The sequence below is a fragment of the Theobroma cacao genome, chromosome 3, assembly GCF_000208745.1.
Source record: "Theobroma cacao cultivar B97-61/B2 chromosome 3, Criollo_cocoa_genome_V2, whole genome shotgun sequence".
NCBI lineage: Eukaryota > Viridiplantae > Streptophyta > Magnoliopsida > Malvales > Malvaceae > Theobroma > Theobroma cacao.
The window spans coordinates 2,643,514-2,665,735 of NC_030852.1; the positions used below are offsets into that span (position 1 = coordinate 2,643,514).

Consider the following 22,222-nt stretch of genomic DNA (forward strand, 5'->3'; position numbering starts at 1 on the left):
ATAATATATATATATATATATATATATATATATATATATATATTTTAGCCTAAATTTATCACCATCATTTCTTAGCCATTTGTCCTTTATTTATTTTTTATATATGCATATCTTTTAACTCACTAAGTCTACTATCTATTATGTTAAAGATTTCATTTTTAGCCTTCATATATTTTACTTTTCATGTGCATAAATTTCAAACAACACCAAAAAAATAATAAAACTACTATAACACTATTATATAACTAGCAAACAAGAAATTAATAAATCACAACTTCAACAGTTTAAACCCAACCCACTATTCAATGAACAGATCCATTACCTACTGGGTTGAAACTAACCCAATGTTCCAAATGGGTTTAAGCTCCACTGGGCTTCAAGGATTGCCTCCGGTCCGGCCTGCTTTGTTTTTTTTTATTTTATTTCATTAATTTTTGGCTTCCCAAATACTCTTGGGTTTGTTTAATTTTAATTTTGATTTGCTGTCTAAGTTCCTTTTAATCTGTTTGATTCACTTTAATCTCAAATCCATTGCTTGGGCCTCTTTTTATTAATGGATCCAACATTTAATCTGGTAAACCCAATAAAGCCCAAATTAATTAACAGCCATGGAAGCCCAATTTCAAATTTGGACTTAATAATCCAAAACAAATAAAATACATTAATAAAAATATCAATAGTGAAAAATATAATGTCCACAATAGTGAAATTAATTTTTTATTAATTAATTTATCAATTAAATAATATTTCAATTAATTAATAAATTTTCATGATTGTAAGAGCATTTATTTATAAAAGTTTTACTATAAACTTTTATTTTTTCATTACGTTCAATTAAATTCTCATACTTTTATTTTGAACCAAATAAAACGTTAATTAATTATTGTTAATCAAAATATCATTTATCATTTTATATCACATGGTACTAACTTGACATATTAATATATTATAATGGATGATAACGTAACATGATAATATAATCATATAATATTTTTACCCTTAACATTAACACCACATCAATGTCACTTAATATAAAAAATAATAAGTGATATTTTAACTAATAATATTTAATTAATTATTAATTATATGAGTTTATTTAATAAAAATAAAAATGTAAAATTTTAATTAAACACAATAAAAAAATTTTAAAAAAATCTTTTTAAATAATTCAAAATATTTTTCAAATGTTATATTTTTATTTTTCTTTCTTCTTCTTGATTAGCGTGATTACTCGTTTTCCGAAAAGTGATCCCCGATGAAAACCATGGGCCACATCTTCACAAGTGGGAAGCTCTGTAGTAGAAAGTATTGAATATTGAATATTAAAGGAGGACAACTATCTTAGTGATGGCGGGGAAGACCATGCATGCACTTTGAGGGCTTGGTCAATTGACTCCAATCCTATTTTTCCATCCACCACCACCTTCAGAGAAGATACATTCACAAAGAAAAGTAAACAAATATTATTCTACTAATATAGCACTGTTTGCTTTCTTCTGGTGTGGACTCCGACAGGTTTTGACGCGGTTTTACTTGGAAACTTTACCTATTTCGTCTTCTTCAGAGAAACTTAATTTGAATAAGTCGGACAAGTTGATACGAAAAAGTATAAGAATTTAAAACTCATGGAGTACAAGCTACTGCTGTAATATTTGAGAGTTTTATGTTAGAAGATAATTATTTAAAATGTGATTGACTAGATTAAAACATAATTTTTTGAATAAATAGAAGTTTTTTCAACAAACATAATTATTAAAATATAATAGATACATTTGTTGAAATACAATAATATAGATTTTCAATATCTATCAAAAGATTGTACTTCCAAAATATACTTTAATATTCAAAAGCATTCTATAATAGGTTTATTGTATTTTAAAGAGTCATTATCTGCAAATCCTTATAGTAAGTAACAACTCTTTAAAGACAGTATGTTACAACATATTTCAAGCCTTCGTATTTCTTTTCTTATATAATTTTTCTAACAATTTTAAAGAGTTGTTGGTGCAAAAGATGTATGAAAAAAGGCTATTAATGAAAATGTTAACTTATATGAATATTAAATTGATGTCGTTTCAAATAAAAGTTAAAAGGGTTTACTTTTGTAAATATTCATGAAATCAAGATTAGTACAAGGCTATATAAGTACTAAAGCAGTTGACAGAATCTTAAAAGCAATTAAATAATGTTGTGTGTGTAATATTTTCAATTATGACATAAAGAGTTGTTGTTCAATCTTTGTGATATCAATAATTACATCTTAACTTAAAAATTTTTTACAATAGTAGAAAGTTCAAATCTTTAAGATAATTTTTATTATGCATAGCATTATTAATATTATAAAAGAATCTCATACTGGCAAAAGTTAAATTTTTATTATGAGTTCAACATGTCCAAACTTACACCAAAAGAATCTCATACTGGCAAGTGACGTGCTAATTATCTAGGAGTCTCCCTACAGGGCTGCTCCCTCAACGGAAATTGTTTTTTTTTTCCCTCTGGGAAGTGAAACATAGCTGTCAAATGCACTGAAGAGTGTCTGTAGGCCCATCATGCATAGAATTAAATAATAGCTGCAAAAACCTCTCCAATTGGACTGCTGCACACAGTTTAGAATATGGAAAATATCTGGGAGGCAGTGTTCCTTGCCTGGCTCTTATTATGTGAACCGTAATCTCTTAACATTTTACTATTTCTTGTTCTCGTTCAATTGTTATGTGACTTAGTCCTCGTTGCTAGTTTCGATCGCCAATTAATATCGCCTGCCTTTGATTTTCAACCAAAATTTCTCAAACAATAATAAATAGGAAGTCAAGAGCCGTCTCTCTCTCAATCAAAATTCAAACTTCAGGTGCTTCCTTTTTTTTTTTTTTTGGTCAAAACAAGTAGCCTTTACACTATATTAAGACAATACATAAAACCCAGAGGGATGATTCGTTCGTCTCTTTGAAAAAGATGCTCTACCATTCTTTCCATATCAATAACAATAATTTTGAACCTCCCATCTTCCTAGTTTTTCTCTCTTAATCTTCGGTAAATGAATATCCATTTCTTCTTTTCACCTCTGCCAAGTTCTCTCTCCATCATCTCCATCTTCATCTTGATTGTTCTCCCCATAGCTTGTTCCGATGACAATGGGCAGTTCCTGGAATGCAATGAAACATTCAGTTGTGGAATCATACAAGGCATGCAGTACCCTTTCTGGGGCAGTGTACGGCCAAGATACTGCGGTCATGGAGGGTTCGAGCTCATTTGTGAAGAAAATCAGTTCCCTGTCATAACCATTGATGCTCAGAGATTTCGTGTATTAAACGTAAGTACACCTGGCACGATGAGCATTGCTCCTGTAGATATCTGGGAAGATTCTTGTCCTGAACAATTCCATAACATTACTTTAGATCACAACCTCTTTGATTTTGCTGCAACCTTTCGAAATCTCAGTATATTCTATGGCTGCCCTCTTGATGATGATATCCCTTCCCAAAATAGATTTAGTTGTCCCATGCTCAATGGCAACATCTATGCCTATCACCTGGATGAGTCATTGTTGAGAATTCACCGCTCAGAACTCGCAGATTGCAACGTCAGTATTAGACTTCCGGTTAATGGAAACGAATTCGATGAACTGCGGTCCGGAAATGACACTGTAATGGATGCTTGGAATAAAGGGTTCGATGTGATGTATCACAAGGACATCATGGAATGTATGGCATGCAGGAATTCTGGTGGAGTATGTGGATCTGACAATACAACGCTTGAGTTCTTATGCTTTTGCCGCGACCAGCCTCACCCTCAATTCTGTCTGGCTTCTGGTATGCATGCTTGTTCTTTTAACATCTTCTTAAGATTTCTCTCTAAGACTTTTTCTCTATTATATCTAGTCAACCATCTTGAGATAAGCATAGGTAAGTTAATTTATTTAGAGAATAATAGACAAAGTCATTGAAGATAATGACTGTTAGATATAAAGGTACTCTCTTTATTATACCCTGCCAATTTGGTAGTTTGAGGCTAGAAGTAGGATTATGATCAATTTAAGCATGTTGCACATAATCATGTGTTCACTGCTTGCGGAGGAGACATCCTTCTCCGACCTCAGCGCGTACAAGTTCATTGAAATTTCTGTTTGGCTGCTTCGGTATAGTGTAGATAAATCCACCCTCATTCCAAACCTTTTAGAATCGTATACCCATTTGAAAGCTCTTACCCTCTATTCTTTTAGTTGATTAAGACATGGTATAGAATAGAGGAAATCTCAATTATTCAAATTTTCTCAATACATGACATTTCTGAGTAGCTTCTAATTTCCTACATAAGAAAAGGAGCCAGAGGGAGCGGTGGCTTCGTATGAATTCCATGTTAACTCTGTTTATTTTAGTGCTTGCGTCTGTCAACCCACCATCGCGCAGGTCAAAGTCAACAACCATTGCTATCTCTCCCTCTCTTTCCTAGAAAATTCTAACAGCTTATCTTCCTTTCTTGGTCAAAGAGAATAGTCTGCTTGTTTACATTTTAATATTGGAAAGATGACATAGTAATCCTACATAATATTCCAGTTTAATAATCAGTTTTAACATATATCTGTTATACCAATTCTTCTCTCTTGAGAACTTCAAAATGAATTCCCAATTGATGCTTTCAACCCCTTCTATCTTCATTTTCACCTTCTTCTTGATCGGTTTGTTCTCCCTCCCAATATCATTCTGCCAAGATGATGAAAACTTTGAGCAGTGTTTTAGTCGTTTTGATTGTGGAGACATAAAAAACCTCACGTATCCTTATTGGACGGACGATCGCCCTCAGCTCTGTAAGCAAGAAGGGTTCAGGTTGACGAAATGTGAAGATGAGAAGCCTGTCATACACATTGGTCGATATGAATTCCGAATGATTTATTTAAACCACTTCACTTATGCAATGACTATTTCTCGAAACGATTTGTGGGAAAAGATTTGTCCTGAAAATCCGATCAATGTTACTCTGGAGAACCCTTTCTTGCGCTATTCTCCAACAAATCGACACCTTACTTTCTTTTACAATTGCAACCTATCAATACAACCAAGTCCAAATCCATTTCGATGCACCGAAGATTTATATTCTTTCTATGCGGATGATTTAGTTGAGAGGGCTAGGTATGGAGATTTAAGTGATTCTTGTGATACTGCTATCCAAGTTCAGGTTAATCAGAGCGCTTTTGCTGAACTCCAGAATCAAACGCCGCAAAGGCTTGAAGCTTGGAAACTAGGATTTGATGTGGTGTATAATCTTGCTGAAATTTTGTGTTCAGCATGCAACAACAGCCGGAGAGGGAAATGCGAGATTTTGAGTTCTCAATATCCTATTTGCAATAATCCTGGTATGCACAATCTTTTAACCCCCACTCTTCATCACGCTTATATGCAACATATACATTTTTCTTCATGTCTTGATCCCAGGTTCCAACTCCCAATTAAACCCCACGCCCCCAACCCCTCTTCATTCCCCTCTTTTCAATCGTCAATTAGATCCCCCTTTTGTTCTCTACAGGGACTCCCCTGTTCCGATGAATTACAGATAACTTTAAAAAAAAAAAAAGATTGCTATAATTTTTTAACTTCGCGTAACCCTATGAGCCTTAATGGCGCTGTTCAATGATATAGGATAGGACAAAATGCTAATTATTTCTTGTGATACCTGATTCTATCTAGTCCACGGTCAATTCTAGGGGGAGCCTTCCAGAAGCTGCCTTTAGAGTTCTCGTGTTCAATTTCATGTCTACTTTGAACGAGTCAACTAGAGTAGGGGCTGGAAATTTGCCATTAGACATACTCATTCCAGCCTTAGGGTCAAAGCGTGCATCTTTCTTTCTTGTGTTATACATTTTTAACGTAGAACCAAAAACTTTAATCAAGATTAGGAAACCTGATAAGGTGATCCTATTAAGTCCTAGGCATAGCATAAATTAATGATATACTTTTGCTTACTTGAGCAAGTTGATCACATGCTAGTACTCAAATTACTACATAGTCCTAGGTCGGAGTGAAGTTAACTCAGGAGAACTTGAGAGTTATTCAACGCAATCTGTTTCCTGTATGAACAAAAGAGAAGTTAGTTGAATTGAGAAAGAATATTATCCTGAGGTTGGATTTGGAAGGATGAGATACCCTGGGGATGATCAGGTCAGTTTCTTGATGAAGTAGATAGAATAATGGATAAGACTTAAGAGAGATAGAGGGAGAGAGTGTGAATGTGAGTGATCTTAGCCGAGGCTCCTTGGTTGCCCCCCATGTATACGAGGAGCTGGGTCTTCTTCTAGCCGTTGCTAATGTCTTCCCCTTCCCCATCCCCTCCCATTTTTTCTCCTATTTATCTCCTATATGTACAGGTCATTTGCCTTCTCGTGTGGCTGTGCTTCTTGGTTCGGCCTCTTGGGCTTGTCTTCTTTGGCCCATAGGGCTAGTGGCAACAACAATCAAAGCAAAAGTGACTCTGAGAATGGAATAAATTAGAAAATAGGGTAGCGGTCAGAATTCATTAGTGGTTATGATCATTGATTCACAGCCATGGTAAATCATTAGACCAATAAATAGACAATTTGGAGAACGAGTACTTCTCCCCAGTTTTGTTTGTTTCTTTCTCACTTACTTGGGTTTGTATGGTCTATGTTTTTTCTATTTTTTATTTTTGTGAATTTTTTTTAGAATGAGACTAAAAGAAAAGGGATTGACCCTGTACCCTCCTACCCTAGTACTGTTATCTAGCTGTCGATGGTCAGAATCGCTTGTCTTATTGTTTGTCATCAATGGGATAGACTTAACGGTGAAGGGTGAATAAATTCTGATAGAAAGAGTGGTCGCAAGTTCGAGGAAAATTAAAGTTACTAGGGTAGAGAGTGGTTGTTAATAGTAAAAATTAAAGACAAAAGAACTTACGTGAAACTGAACCAACTAGTTTGAAGTAAGACCTGGTCGTCGAGATTTCTTATTTGCAGATGGAGGATCAACCAACAAATAAAGAATTAATTAGCTTTTTGATTTAGATAATTAGATCTGTTTCTGCTAGTATACATTAATTAATTTCTCTTTGCAAATTTTAGAATAGGTTCAAACTGTTGAAATAGGCAGTGTTTGGGACGAAAACCAGTTTAGACCTCAAAAGCATCTCTTTGAACAAGTCAGACTATTTTATAGCTCCTCATTCAAAACCAAGTAACGTGTTGTTTTAGGTTTGGTTGTTCTCAATGGCCAAACATTTCAGTAATATTTTGACAATACTGTGTTCCCTTAAAGTCATTCAAGCTGTGGAAAACCAAATGGGAAATGTAGTGAAATTCGTGCATTCTCTCGTTGGATTGATGATGATGTGTCGCTTACAATCAAATGGTCCAAAGCTTGAAAACCAAGCGTTAGGCTCTCGTAGGTCGTAGCCTCGGACAAGACCACTGGGTTGCATTACGTCGGTTACCCGTCATTGCCATTTGAATCATCACATCCAAAAAATCTTTCTGCCAGTCAAGGTCAGCACAGCCAAGATGGTCTTTTCGTTCTTCCCATCTTATGGAGAATTCCAAGTGTTATAACTTTCTTGTTAACTCCAAGCCAATGGTCTGTTTCTTTGAAAATGATAGCACTCGCAATTAGTTATCTCCTTTAGCTTCGCATCACTAAGTAGGAACCTTTCAACTAAAACAATTCACTTTCTTCATGAAATTCTACTACGCATGGATACCCTCGTCTTCCTTACACCCACTTTCTTCTTAATCATCTCCATCTTCTTCCTCCTAAATTTTTTCCAAGTATCTTACTCCAAAGATGATGTCCACTTTACTTCATGCCCCCATCCATTTGACTGTGGAAACCTTGGAAATCTTTCATATCCTTTCTCGACCGATGATCGACCTGCATATTGCGGCTATGATCATGAAGTGTACAAGCTCAAGTGCATACCGAATCAGCCCCCTTATATAACTATCAGCTCCCAAGAATTCCAAGTGGTGCACCTCAATCAGACTCATGGTTTGATGACAATCCAACGAGTGGAATCCGAAGAAAATACCTGTCCTGAGGAGATTTTTACATATAATGTTTTTAATTATTCCGACACCGCCGCAAACATTACTCTTTTATACGGCTGCCCGAGAAGGGGATTTGCGGATAATAGTTTCACTTGCAAAAAGGATCAAAGTGAAACTTTTGCTGTGTTCGGTAACAATGATGAATATCATTGTAGGGGAAAAGTTGTTGAAGTCCCGGTTAAGAAGAAGGCTCGGGATGAACTGATTCGTGGAACCAGGGCTCTCGATAAAACTTTATTTGAACCGTTTGAAATGAGATACTTTGCATACGATGACTATTGCCGGCGATGCAAGAATTCCGGTGGCAGATGTGGTAGCAACAAGACTTTAACGGCTGTATTTCTCTGCTATTGTCGTGATCATCCATATCCAATTAAATGCGAACGTGGTATGCCTGCTTCTTACTTCTATTCCAATTTAACTCATTTGCGTCATTTTCCTAACCCTCCTTAGTTTTGATGTCAAGCCTAGCCATTGAATCCTTGTTCTTCATAATCAGATACACCGAGTCCTTTCTTTCAATGGAGGAAACCAATCGATGTTCGGTTGTCTTTTTTCTGCTTTTTCCATCTACTTTTCATGGCCGATAAGAAGCCAAGCTTTCGGTTTTAATGATCCAATTCTTTTGACGTTTAGTTCTTTGGTGGGCCTCCTTAAATGTCTGTTCCTGGTTTCATGATTAGGTTCCAGGTCTAACTTTTGATTTAGTCAAATGGTCCCAGGGTAGCAGCCTTGAATGGACTGTACCGGCCAACTTTCTGTGCGTCATGCACATCTTCTTTCTTTAACACCAAATTCCACACGTTTGGCCCAATCCTTACATGCGATTCCTCCGTTATGTTTACGTTCATATTCCCTTCCGCCTCCCACCATGACTATGAGCATCTTCTTCTCTTCACCGTGGCTTCTATTGCTTTGGTTCACCTTAACTCTGCGTCAATGCACTATATGTGTTTCTGCCTATGCTTGAACTATCATTTTTCCCCTTTCAAATGCAAAAGAGAGATTTCCCTTTTTCTTTCTGTTCAACCAACCAATATCTTTGGTTATATTAATTTTATGTAAAAAAAAGTGCCCCACCATTTGAGTTATGTTACACTTGGCCATCCTTTATGTCCCATTTAATACTCGGTAGGTATAGAGTGTTGTTATTCGTGTCAATGATATTTTTCTTTCAGCCAACTACAAAAGGGCAGTTTAGCCCATTCAGATCTAGTTCATTTTTTCATCATTATGACATCACCTTTACGAGCGATGTTGGTGTCAATTTAATCCAGGATTTTGGTCTTGAACACCATAATCTCGAGTTCCAATAGGAACTCAATTTCAGCTAGAAATTGTGACAGTCATTGACCTTCATTAAATCATTTCCAATTGGATTGACCACTCAGGATTACAAGAACAAAAGAAGTAGGGGCTCAAAGTCTAGAGGGCCTCTGCTAATTTAATTTGTACATCATCTTAACTTCATCGAGAGTGGAATCAAAGAGAAGAGAGAATGCTAGAGTACATCATTTGTTTCAGAGGGTAATTACTGGTCTGCAGGGAAAAGGGTCTATCACGATTTACAGGGGTATTTACGTCTTTCTTGGTGTAAACAACTAAAATTTCTTAGTCAAGGTTGTCTTTGGCAGTGGTTTTAAATCTAAGTTGGCTTCCATTAAAGCATTTAGAATTCTAGAGGGTAGGCGCCACCCAATGTTTGACAAATGAATAGTTTAGTTTACTGGCCCATAGAGTTCCCAAAATGGATGCATGAGATCAAGCAAGCTGCAACTTGAGTTGGAATGGTCAAAGTAGGTAGGAAGCTGTAGAAGAGACATAATCTTTTGCTTTTGCTTGAAATATTGTTTTGTCTTTCTCCTCCTTTGGGAACTCAAATCTTAATCAAATAAACAAATTAAAGCTAAAAAATACCGTGAACTTAGAAGGGAAATGATGATACCAACTCTATTGAAATTTATTCCTAACCGCTTCTTCCCATTTGAGTACCTTTCTTCTCTTCCATTCCATGCCATCCCTCGTTGCTTCCTTCTCAAATGGATCTACAGAACCTGTTAAAGTTTAGGACAGTTCTCTGTATTATTACCATCTTTCTCACCACCCTAGCAACTGAAACCCTGTCAGCGGACTCGCACTTTGAGGCTTGTATGCCTCGAAGCTGCGGTAATGGTCCCAATATAAGCTACCCTTTTTGGATTTCTGAAGAACAGGAATCCTATTGCGGTTACCCAAACTTCGAGATCACTTGCGAAGAGAAGAACCCGGTACTGGCGATTTCTGAGGATAGTTTCATCATCAAAGACATTTTTTACAACAACAATTCATTGCTCGTGGTCACTGCCGCTGTTAGTGAAGATGATTGTCCAACTCCTAGACAAAATCTTAGCCTTGACCGAACTGCGTTTAGTCTTAACCTTGTTAATGTCAACCTATCCTTTTTATATAATTGTGAGAAGCGACCAGAGTACCACACATATCCAGTAAGTTGTGCAAGCAATGCCTCCTTCCATTCCTTTGCTGTTTTCCACAAAGAAGGCTTGGAGAAGACGAACTATTCGTTAGATTCATGCCAGTCTTTGATTGATGCCCCAGTGTACATAAACGATGATGTTGATTTCGCTAGTTTGTTAGAAATGAATTACACTCAAGTTCTGAGCATGGGTTTCGTTTTGAACTGGACTGCACATAGTTGCAGCAATTGTAAGAGAAGTGGTGGGCGCTGTGGTTTCGATAATACTAGTGAATTCGTTTGTTTTTGCTCGGATGGATCTCATCCCAAGACCTGCAATGACGGTAATTCCATAGGATATTCCTTCCCCTGTTAAGTTTTAGTTTACGCTTTTGTGCTTTTCTCATTAACTCTACTTTAGAGGTAAGAGCCTAGTCATTTTATTTTATCAATCATCTTTCATTTTTGCTCTACAGCTTCATGGTAGGATTATAAGCATTTTATTTAGAAATGTTAAAAGACTTCTGATGGATTGTGTTCATTACTTTTGTCATATTCAAAACTCCCTTTTATTGCTCTGTTCTTCTGCTGCAAAACCGTTTCATTTCATTGAATTCTTAACAACAATCACATAAACGTTATCTTTCGGTCTATTTTAAGCTTTTTGAGATGGTTAATGATTGTGGTGATGCTCACCTGGGTCTTGGCACAGATCTAAATGATCTCCCAAGAAAACGCAGCTTCCAGATTTCATTTCCTTTTCTTTTTTTCTTCATGCTGGCTAAGGAAATAAATAGGTTGGAAGGATGGACAAATAGGCCTTCTTTTGTCTTTTTAGACTTCATATTGCCTCTTGAATCTAAAACTTACAGAATACAAAGAGCTTTTGGGACACTATCGGGTTCAAGTTGAAATGTTCTATTAGAATCTGATCATAAATTAGATCCAATAGGTTGAGGGTTCATTTCTGTTCTGATTTGGCGACCTTGTAATCTACTCAATCTAGAGTAATTAGTCCTGCTTGATGTATAGGATGTCTCAATGTGGTTGTCAATGTTGATGCTCTAGACTTCATTCCTTGAACGTACAATGGAATGAATTATGTTATCAAAGAAGCATGTAGGCTGTAGCAGACAAAAGTGTTGAAATTTCACCTATCTGGGAGTATTATCTTTTGCTGATGCTTTCTCTGACTTCTTTGTTTCATTTCTATCAATTTTTTCTATTACAGGCGGGGGTATTAACTGGAAAGCAAAGCTGGGCATCGGTAATAAAAAAAATCCCCTGATCCTCCTCTGTTCCATTCTTCTTTTCATGCAGTGTCTTGCTGCCTTTTTTTCCATTTTTTACCAGAATGATACAAAGTTTCCAAATCAAACAACACAGGTTTTGGTGCTTTGGTTGGAGGCATAATCATCACGAGCATTGGCTTCTTCTGCTGGCAGCGCCGCCACCGAGGAAAGGTGTTCTTTAAATCTTCTTTTGTATCCGGCAAGAGCTCTTCTGACCGCAGTGTCATGATGGATGCTGAGAAGGGTGACAGCTTGGCTGGCGTCCATCTCTTCAGCTATGAGGAACTTGAAAAAGCTACCAACAAATTTGATTCTGATAGGGAACTTGGTGATGGAGGCTTTGGAACTGTATATTATGGTAAGAGACTTTAATTCCACATGCTAGTTCGAATCATACGTTTGTTGAAACTTTAATTGTTCTTATATATCTTTCTTAACTAGGCAAACTTCGAGATGGCCGTGCTGTTGCAGTTAAACGCTTATATGAAAACAATTACAGGAGAGTTGAGCAATTCATGAATGAAGTTGAGATCCTAACTCGCTTGCGCCACAAAAATCTTGTCTCACTTTATGGGTGCACCTCGCGCCACAGTAGGGAACTCTTGCTTGTATATGAATATATTCCCAATGGCACTGTTGCTGATCACCTTCATGGTGAACGTGCTAAACCCGGTGCACTCCCTTGGTCCATTCGTTTAGAGATAGCCATAGAGACTGCAGAAGCATTGAGATTTCTGCATGCTTCCGATACTATCCACCGTGATGTGAAAACCAACAATATACTCCTCGACAGCAATTTTAGTGTTAAGGTTGCAGATTTTGGACTGTCTCGTCTCTTTCCAACAGATGTTACCCATGTTTCCACAGCACCACAGGGAACTCCGGGTTATGTCGATCCAGAATATCACCAGTGCTATCACCTTACTGACAAGAGTGATGTCTTTAGCTTTGGGGTTGTATTGGTTGAGCTAATATCATCCATGCCAGCTGTTGACATCACAAGGCACCGGCATGAGATCAACTTGTCGAATATGGCTATCAATAGGATTCAAAACCGAGCTTTGCATGAGCTAGTAGATCCATCTCTTGGGTTTGAATCAGACTACAAAGTTAGGAAAATGATAACTGGAGTCGCGGAGGTGGCATTCCAGTGCCTGCAAAATGAGAAAGACATGAGGCCGACTATGGAAGAAGTGCTAGAGGCTCTAATGGGCATACAGAATGAGGACTACAACAAAGAAAAGGCAGAAGACATGGATATTTCTGCAGACGAGGTTGGGTTGTTGAAGAGCGGACCACTGCCTTTATCTCCAGATTCTGTGATGATAAAATGGATTAGCGGCAGCTCTACAACACCTAGTATAAGTAACTGATTTCTCTAAAATTTCCTGGCATATAGCAAAGAGATTGTTTAACTGCTACCATCAATTGTTTAACTGCTACCATCAATCCATCCTATATTAAGAAGTTATGGGTGACTGTAATTTTTTTTCCATCTGTGCCTAGACCTTCGATGGCGAATGGGATGTAAATATTATCTAGGATAAGTTTTGCACGAAAAGGTCAGCTTTGGCACTTAAAATTTTCAGCTGATTCATGCTTTTCGATCTATTAATCAGTTGCATAAGTAAGTATTAATTGTTTAATTCATTATTTCATTTGTAATTTGGCAGGGTGTAGTGTAAGAGAGGAATCTATTCTTTAGTTTATTAGTCTTTTCTTGCACCTCACTATATTGCATTATATATGTCAGAAACTCTGAGCTAAGACTTTTTTTTTTCTATGTTTATCCCTTTCACTTGTACATATATGTATAAGTATTTATGTTGTACCCATGTATATGTATAATGTATTATATGTCTGTATGTATATGTGGTGCGACTAGAAAGTAAAAGATGAAGTGGGGCAGTTCAATTAACTGGAAATTTCTATTCTCTTGCTTAGGATTCCATACCTGCCTGCTTTGTTCACAGGATATTTTGCCAAGGCAAAGGCAGACTCCAGATTGGTTCATACATTTCTCGCTTGTTATATGAATTGTTATGTTTTCTGATGCTCAAAATTGATCAATAGCATCATTCCTCAAGTCAAGCCAAAGAAAGACCAGATTGTCAACAGAAAGAGGTTTTTCTTACTGTTTAGACTGTGTCCCAATTGGAATTCTCATCTAAAAAGTAATTGTGCAGTTTTTATGAAGAAGCTGAAATTATATAATGAAGGTGTTGGCGCATTCCGTTGAGAATTAATAATTAAAAATAAAAGAATATAATTAAAAATTAATAACATTTTAAAAATAAGAAAGTGATAAAAAATTGAGATTTATTAAGTATATAATTAGAAAAGTGACAAAATAAATTATTTTATTAATTATTTTTTATTTATATATATTTTTTATTTTATATATTTTTAATATAATTAATTATATTATAATTATTATAAAATTATAAATTCTCTCTAAATTTGAGACCTTCCCAAATTGGGACCTAAAGTCCTTGCTTGGGTGACTTCACCCGAGGGCCGGCTCTGATATTAACCGCCCTTCGTCGATCTTATTTCAGGCAGTCAGACAAATTATACGTGTACAACAAACAGTTAAGCAAGGCAAAGTGGCAAACTGACATGTTTCTTCCTGCTCAGGCCCCAGATATTTTTCTGGACGATATCTAATATAGAAGGATTAAAAAACAACCCAGAGTTCCCAAATGCAAGCATATTACCCAGCAAATTCTAGAGGATGATTAGGTTTTGCCATTTTTTTACATGTTCATTTGGTAATTGATAGAACTACTTAAGCAGCTGTTTCTCCCTCCACCCAAAAAGGACAAGAAAAAAAAGAAAAAAAAACAAACACAAGAATCATAGTATTGGAGCGGTACAGAGGTTTATTGGAGATCTTGTAGGGGTATATATGAAAGGTTTGGGTGGGATTTTTAGGGCATCTAAACTCCCTTCCAGCATAAATAACACCTCATTCATTGATGGCCTATGAACTGGGTAGGTCTGTATGCACCACAACCCTATTATTATCATCTTCTTTGCAATATCATTGTCTTGGCTGGTCATTACACCATGCAATCCTAGGTTGTTTCCTTGCTGGAGACGGTCGTAGACCCAGTGGGGATAATACATCTCACTACTATGATCTGCAGCAATATCAATATTTTTTCTACCTCCAACCATCTCTAGAATCATCATTCCGAAACTGTACACATCAGACTTGTGTGAAACTCTCCCGAAGTTCCTACAAAAGACTTCAGGGGCTATATATCCGGCTGTCCCTCTAGCATCCACCATTGATATAGCACTCTCTTTGGGACATGGTTTTGCCAACCCGAAATCAGAGATCTTGGGGCAAAAATCTTCATCCAAAAGGATATTATGAGGTTTTATGTCAAAATGCAAAATCCTTGTGTTGCAACCTCGGTGGAGGTACTCAAGCCCTCGAGCTATTCCTCTTGCGATTTCTTGCAATTTCTCCCATGCCAGGCGCCCCGAAGTGGAAACATTCTCTTTGTGTATGAACTTTTCAAGAGAACCATTGGGCATGAATTCAAAAATCAAAGCCTTTCTGTTTTCGGTGTAGCAATATCCCAGAAGGGAGACAATATTGACATGGGACGTTCTGCTAATACTGATGACCTCATTTATGAATTCTTCTCCATTTCCTTTGATTGTGTCAAGTTTAAGAACCTTCACTGCCACAAGACGGCCATCTTCCAGCTTTCCTTTGTAAACACTGCAGAAGCCTCCTTCACCCAGTTTCTCCCTGAATGAATTTGTCATTTTCTTGATATCAGAACTATGATATCTCTTTGGAGCGAGTGATCCGTATTTTTTGATATAAGCCTCAACATTTGGATCTTTCTTCATTTTCCTGTTAATCGTTTGGGACACCAGTATTATAGTTTTGTAGCCAAAAATGATGGCAAATGCAAATATCACTCCACTTACAAAGCCGATTCCTGTATCCAAAGAACTGATATAAGTGTTTGATGCAATAAAGAGATCTAGAGTTTAACAAAACAGTAAGAACTATATAATGTCTTAAATGCTGCATATGATTTGTCATAAACCAACTCAGAATGATAGGGAACTTACCGATGAATTTCGACACACGCCAATCTAGGTAGCCCCGCCGGCCTGTAAAACAAATAGCATAATAGAACTTAGAATCATATATAAACAAAAACAATATTGATTGAATGAGGAAAGTTGAAAGGCGTACCGTCATTGTTTGAAGATGGTGGGGATTTTGCAGGACTCATTCGCGTCATGGGGATGGTGAAACGAATATCGGCAAATTATTTATACCAAGAGGTAAAGACAAAGCAACGGCAAAGGATATCTAATGATTAAAAACTTGGAACTTCTCTAATGAACATCGACAGCTTAAACAAAAGTATGATGCTTCATTGAGTTTAGGGAGAAAAGTATGTACAATATTATGTCTTTATTTTCATTGGAAAAACCGTATAGTATTGACAAAGCTCGTCTGTGGATTACACTCTTGGAAAAATAAAAACTCAAGATTCTATGATTGGAATCAACAAACTAAAATCTTTTATCACAAAGTTTTATTATATTTTCGAAATTTATCATTTCTAATTCTTTTACACATTATTAGTAAAGACGAATAAAATGTTAAAAGAACAGTAGCATTAATACACGTCTGGAAATTATTTCATTATTGTTTTTAGTTTGCATTCTTGTGTTTCGATGGAGAACATATTTTTAAAATATTTGAAAAAGAAAAGATAATAAAAAAATTGGAATATTATCCCATAAAATTCAGTCGAATCTATTGTTAATTGAATCTACACTCAGAAACTTTCCAAGTCAATTTTCTGATGATTTAATTAAGGTTGGTTTTTTGTTTGCTTTATATGATGTACATATCAGTTATTATGGCCGCCTGTCACAATATTTTTACATTGTTCGTCAGTTTTATGTTTTTCATATACATACATAGACGACGATTAATTCAAAGAAATAAAATTTGAGGTGCACACCCTTTCATGTTTTTTTTTTTTGGTCAAACGCAAGAAATTGACAATGACATTAGCATGCCAATGATTTGCTTTGTTTGCTGCATACACTTACATTGTGTTTAATTGGACAAAGAACTTTAAATATTTTGAAAATGAAATTATTTAAAAATGCATCAGTGGTATTTATAATTGTATTGCTTGGATAATTCATTTTTAGAATGACATTTTTACTATTAAAAGTTCGTTTTTTTAGTACAAATGATTTTGGATTACACAATAAAAAATAATCCTATTTTATTCTATAAGTTTCACACATCAATCTTAAAATTTGAACTTGAAACTTGAAAATTGGTTTTCAAATTTTAACCTTTTGTAGTGTTCCCTTATAAATACTATTAATTAGCAAGTGTTATATATATATAAACACCTTTTGACTTTTGAAGTGTGATTCGAAACAAGTTATTTTTGGCCTTTAGAACCCCTTATCTAATTTCAAGAGTTTTAACAATTTCAAATTCTTTTTTACAAACAAGGTAATTTTATTTATATATTTTGGAATTTGAAAGCCTTGTACAAATGAAATCCCTCTAAGACATTTTAATTTCTAGCTTTAAAGGACTACAATCTCATATTTCGTATCCTATTCCCATATTAACATCTATTCTATTAATAAAGTCTTTGACTGACTTTGATATCGGAACTCAAATTAAATGATATCAATTCAGTTGATGAAATTACGTAAAAATTAAATGATAAATTCAAAAATTATGCATTATTATTAAGGGTATTGTAGAGGTTGGATTTGAATGTTCTTAAATTCATTTTTGTTGTACCTAACTACTTCCTTCATTCTATATAATCTCATGTTGACTTATTCTACCTCAACTCTTTTTTCTTTTAAGTGATTATAGCTGGCAAAATCTGACACGATTCGAGGAACCCCACTCAATCCATCTGAAATGATAACCGACTATATAACCCAATGATATAGTAAAATATATACTTTAATATGAATTCGAATTGACTTGAATTGTGATAACCTAATTAACTTGAAATAACTCAAAGCAAAGTTACTTGATATTTACCTTAACCTAAATATTTTAAGTAATTTAAAATTCGAGATGACCCGACATTTACGGCAAGGTAAACCCAATTTGACCTGAATTGAATTTATCCAAAACCTAATATGACCTAAATTGAATCAAAATCGAAAACCACATAAACCAAAAATATTCAAACATGCTTATATATCCAAAACTTTTGATAAATAAAATTAATTATTTAACATTTATTTTCAAGTTGAATAATATGAAAGTACATATGTTGGAAATAAATCAAAGAAACATGTAAAGAGATTAAAAAAATTACAAACTTTATTAACATATAAAAAATTTGTGTAAAACATAATTCCCTTATCCAAAAGAGATACATATAAAAGAAAAAAAAGAAGATTGAAAACCCACTTTCTCATAATCTCTTATTTGATAAGTATTCGGTTTGCTATAGGATAACTTTAATTTAATTCACTTATATTTTTTCTGCAAATTTTTTACATGGGTTCAAATTAATTACCTACTTATCTAATTATAGGAAAAGGAAAGCATGCAACAAAAATGATAAAGGGAAAGAAAAACTTATAATTATTATTCTATATCTATTAGACTTTTACTGGTTGAACCATTTTCTTTTTGCACTTCCTTTAGGCTTTTAGTTCAAAATTAATATAGATAATAAGGAAAGAAAAACTTATAATTATATGTTTAAAGGAAACAATCAATATTTGTTTTATAAAATTATAATCTTTAATGATTTTACTTTTTCAACAATGTCAAAATAAGAAGAGCCTTTTTACGGGGAGTGGATGAGAGTACTAGGAAGATTGCTAAAGTCAAATGGAAGATAGTTTGCCAACCTAAGAGATGGGGTGGTCTTGGAATAGCCAACCTTGTACATAAAAATATTGCCCTCTTAAGCGAATTGCCACGATCATAGTGCACTTTGGAGGAAGCTATTATGTGAGAAATATGGTGAAGGACCCTAGAGTTGGATTTCATCTAGACACCATAGAGGCTAAATGCCCAATGCATGGAGGGATATTGTTGAAAGGTAATAGGTAACAAGAGCTGTAGATGGGTCGTGGGGAATGGAAATAGGATTTTGTTTTGGAAGACGAATGGATATCGCACATCACCCTGATGGAAATCTTCCCTTGGCTTTTCACATTATGAGAGAGAAGAATGCCAAAGTAAAAGAGGCTTGGTTGGGAAATGGTGAATGGGATTTTGATTTTAGGCACCCTTTTTTTGATTAGGAGTTGGAGAGCCTTCAAGAACTCAGATCAACTCTTTAAGATGTGTTCCTTAATGAAAACGAGAAAGACTTTTTTATTTTGGAAGTAGATGTTGTTGAATTTCTTTATGCAAGTGTACATATTGCAACAAATAACATAGAAGTAAATAGAGTGTCGAATCCCACAGGAAATTGCACCAACTTAAGTTAAGTACTAAAATTGTAGCAAACTAATTCTATCCAAGTAATCAAAATTAAAAGATTAATTAAAAACTAAATTGAACTAACAAACTAGAGCTAATAGATGTAAAACAAAATTTACTAGAAAAACAATTGATTAAAAGCCTAGAATTATAATATCCTTCAAAAGTTCATCTAAATTTTCTTTTTCTCTCCAAACTTATTTCAAAGGATTCAGTTGCTAATCTAGAGTCTCAAATTATTTATGAATATCTGTCAAGGTACTCATAAAAATATCTCTTTTAATTAATTTACTTTATATCTATGAAAATTCAATTGAAGATAGATTCATTAAGTTTGTGCTCTAATCTTGGCTACATGCAACACATAGATATATGTCTATCTTATATGCAAATCAAATCAATAATCACTAAGTAAATTTGAACACATGCTATTTCATTAATGGCCTAATCTAAACTTCCTTCGTCAAGTTATATTTAAATATCCAAATAAATCTAATTGGTAATCAACCAATTAGAAGTATTAAACATAAAATTGGAATAAACAACTCATATTCCTTGAAAATAAGCAAAAGATAATTAAAGAATTCAAATTATACATCGAGTTTAATCATAATCCTAGAAAAAGTAAATTAGTTTATAATATCTACTAAAAACATCATCGAAAGAAAATTAACCATTAATCCAAATCAAAAGAAGTAAGAGAAGAATAAATGTAGAGAGAGAAATTAAGAATTGAATCTTTTGAATCTCTAATCTTTTCTGAATTCTCTTACTTTCTTACTTTTTTGTTTTTACTTCTTTTCTCTAGAATAGTGTTAAACCTCTAAAAATTGCCTTTAAATGCTCCTAAAAAACCCTAGTTTTGAAAATCTCAAATAAACAGATATTTTGGAAGCACATCCGGGCGTCGCGGCCTTCCCCCTTAGGTGCCGCGAATCTATGCTCTCGGGTGAGAGTATGGGAGCTTTAATCTTCACCAGTGCCATGGCTCTTCCTTCTTTGGTCCATTATCGTGCCTTGTTGCATATTGGCGCTGCAGCCTTAGTCTATTGAAGGCCGTGGCCTTCATTTCCTGATGCTACCTTGTGTAGAAACTACAACAATCTAGCCTCATCCAATATGATTTTCACCTTGATCAAATCCAAACTGAAAAACATGGTAAACATGAAAGGGTGTAGCGTTGTCTCTTAGCTTTCAAATGGCTCAAGAATCATATCAATTGGACTTCTGTAGTAAAATTTATTCTCAAAATACTTCAGTATATACAAACGAAGCTATCACCATCCTTGTATAGATTATCATCAAATATAGCCTTTCCATAAGATTTCTTACAAAAGCAATAAAAAAGATTAGCAATAACTAAACTTAAAGTAATTTAAAGCAATATAACATAAAATTAAACTAAAATAACTTAAACTAAATTACTCAACATGCATTGAGCTTAATTATAAAAAACAACTAAAATACTCAATTCCAAACTTAAAATCTCAAAAACTTAACTACTTAAGCCCCTAAAATTTGACATAATAACTTTATATAATAGAGTTATTAGTAGACAATATAAGGCGATTCTTAGTAAAAACAAAACAATGAAACTATTAGGAGGGAACTCGCATCAAGATGGTAATGGTGTTTAACTCTCATCCATTTGGGAGTTCATCGTTCCTCCCAAAGTTCAATGCTTTTTATGGTTAATGGTATTGCATAGCATCCCTACGAAAAGTTTCGTGAAGGCTAGGGGCATTTCTTTCTATCAGGAGAATCTTATATGTGCTTGGCTTGGTCTTGTGGAGGATGACTGCCACCACATCCTACTTCATTATATTTTTTTTTTTGGATTTTGGTGTAGCATTTTTTATTGGTGGGGATTCAAGTGGGTGTTACTAACTTTTATATCACAAGTGATTTTATTTTGCGAGGATTTTGTATCTAAAGGTCTTCATAGGAGATGGATGTTAGTGGTAGTGCCACATTTTGGTCTTTTTGGTTGGCTAGAGACAACTTGAGTTTCAATGATAAAAATTGGGAGAAAAAGGAAGTGATCTTTATGATTAAAATGTGGACAAATTTTTGGATTAAAGCCATTGAGACTGAAGAAGAAGTGAATGACATTGGTTGGTGGCCTACGCTTAAGATATCTAACCAGGCCAATAGTCACTAAGGAACTTAGGGGAGGGGTGGAATGCATCCCCTCTAGAAAAAGTGGATTAAAATTCAATGTGGACAATTCAGATAAAGGACAACAAAGGCTAGGGGTTTGTGTGGCTGGGGGGGTTCTTTGAGATACTAAGGGTGCTATAGTGTGTCTTTTCTTTGGCCCTTTATGGGAGCTTGAGTCTAATCATGCATAAATTTATGCTATTAAAAATGCAATACAATTTTTTGCCTAATCTTCTTGGTTTAGACTTAAATCTTTAGTGATAGAATCAGATTTTTGTGTTGTTCTTTCTTGGATAATTAAACCAGATGATAGGCCATGAGCACTGTGGAGGGTATTTTCTGATATTGACAGCTTATAGCTTTCTATAAATCTTTAGGGAGATAAATTTCTTTGTCAATTCTTTGAAAAAATAAGAGTCGTTCGAAAGTCCATGTTTAATGCTTGTTGGTGATGGAGTTTCAAATTCTACTACTTGATTTTCTGAATGATCTTATGCATGGTGAACTCTTCCACCATGGAAATGGAGCTGCTGATTTTACCCTTTCAAAATTGACGTTGTAGCTCTTTTCATGTAGGTTGTGTTGTTGCCTTTCCTCTATGGAAATTATTCTATTGTTTTTTCCCTCCATGATAGGTATCTATCCTTGTGGATGATGTTGGTTGGAGATGTTCCTTGACTACTAGGTAGATTGTCAAGAAATGTTAATGATCAGGGGAGCATTTTATCCATGGGCACGCAAATGTTGACTTTTACATAAGGGGTGAGCTATGGCTACATCAATCCTGG

At 34.9% G+C, this 22,222-nt stretch overlaps 2 protein-coding genes across 5 annotated transcripts; one reads left to right on the plus strand and one right to left on the minus strand.

The window, feature by feature from the left end:
- LOC18604172 (LEAF RUST 10 DISEASE-RESISTANCE LOCUS RECEPTOR-LIKE PROTEIN KINASE-like 1.2) lies at positions 2,932-13,510 on the plus strand. Of its 4 annotated transcripts, none has more exons than XM_018117875.1 (4): positions 2,932-3,812; positions 11,734-11,769; positions 11,889-12,152; positions 12,236-13,510. In XM_018117875.1, exons 1-4 carry the CDS (start codon positions 3,038-3,040, stop codon positions 13,165-13,167), a joined length of 2,007 nt encoding a protein of 668 aa, XP_017973364.1. In that variant the 5' UTR covers positions 2,932-3,037; the 3' UTR covers positions 13,168-13,510. The 4 variants fall into 4 exon arrangements, with proteins under 4 accessions (XP_017973364.1, XP_017973367.1, XP_017973366.1 ...); XM_018117878.1 differs by lacking the exon at positions 2,932-3,812 and adding an exon at positions 4,581-5,353; XM_018117877.1 differs by lacking the exon at positions 2,932-3,812 and adding an exon at positions 7,181-8,438.
- LOC18604171 (LEAF RUST 10 DISEASE-RESISTANCE LOCUS RECEPTOR-LIKE PROTEIN KINASE-like 2.4) lies at positions 14,651-16,059 on the minus strand. The gene is made up of 3 exons (XM_007036524.2): positions 16,020-16,059; positions 15,893-15,934; positions 14,651-15,801 (listed from the first exon to the last, which is right to left on the minus strand). Exons 1-3 carry the CDS (start codon positions 16,057-16,059, stop codon positions 14,651-14,653), a joined length of 1,233 nt encoding a protein of 410 aa, XP_007036586.2.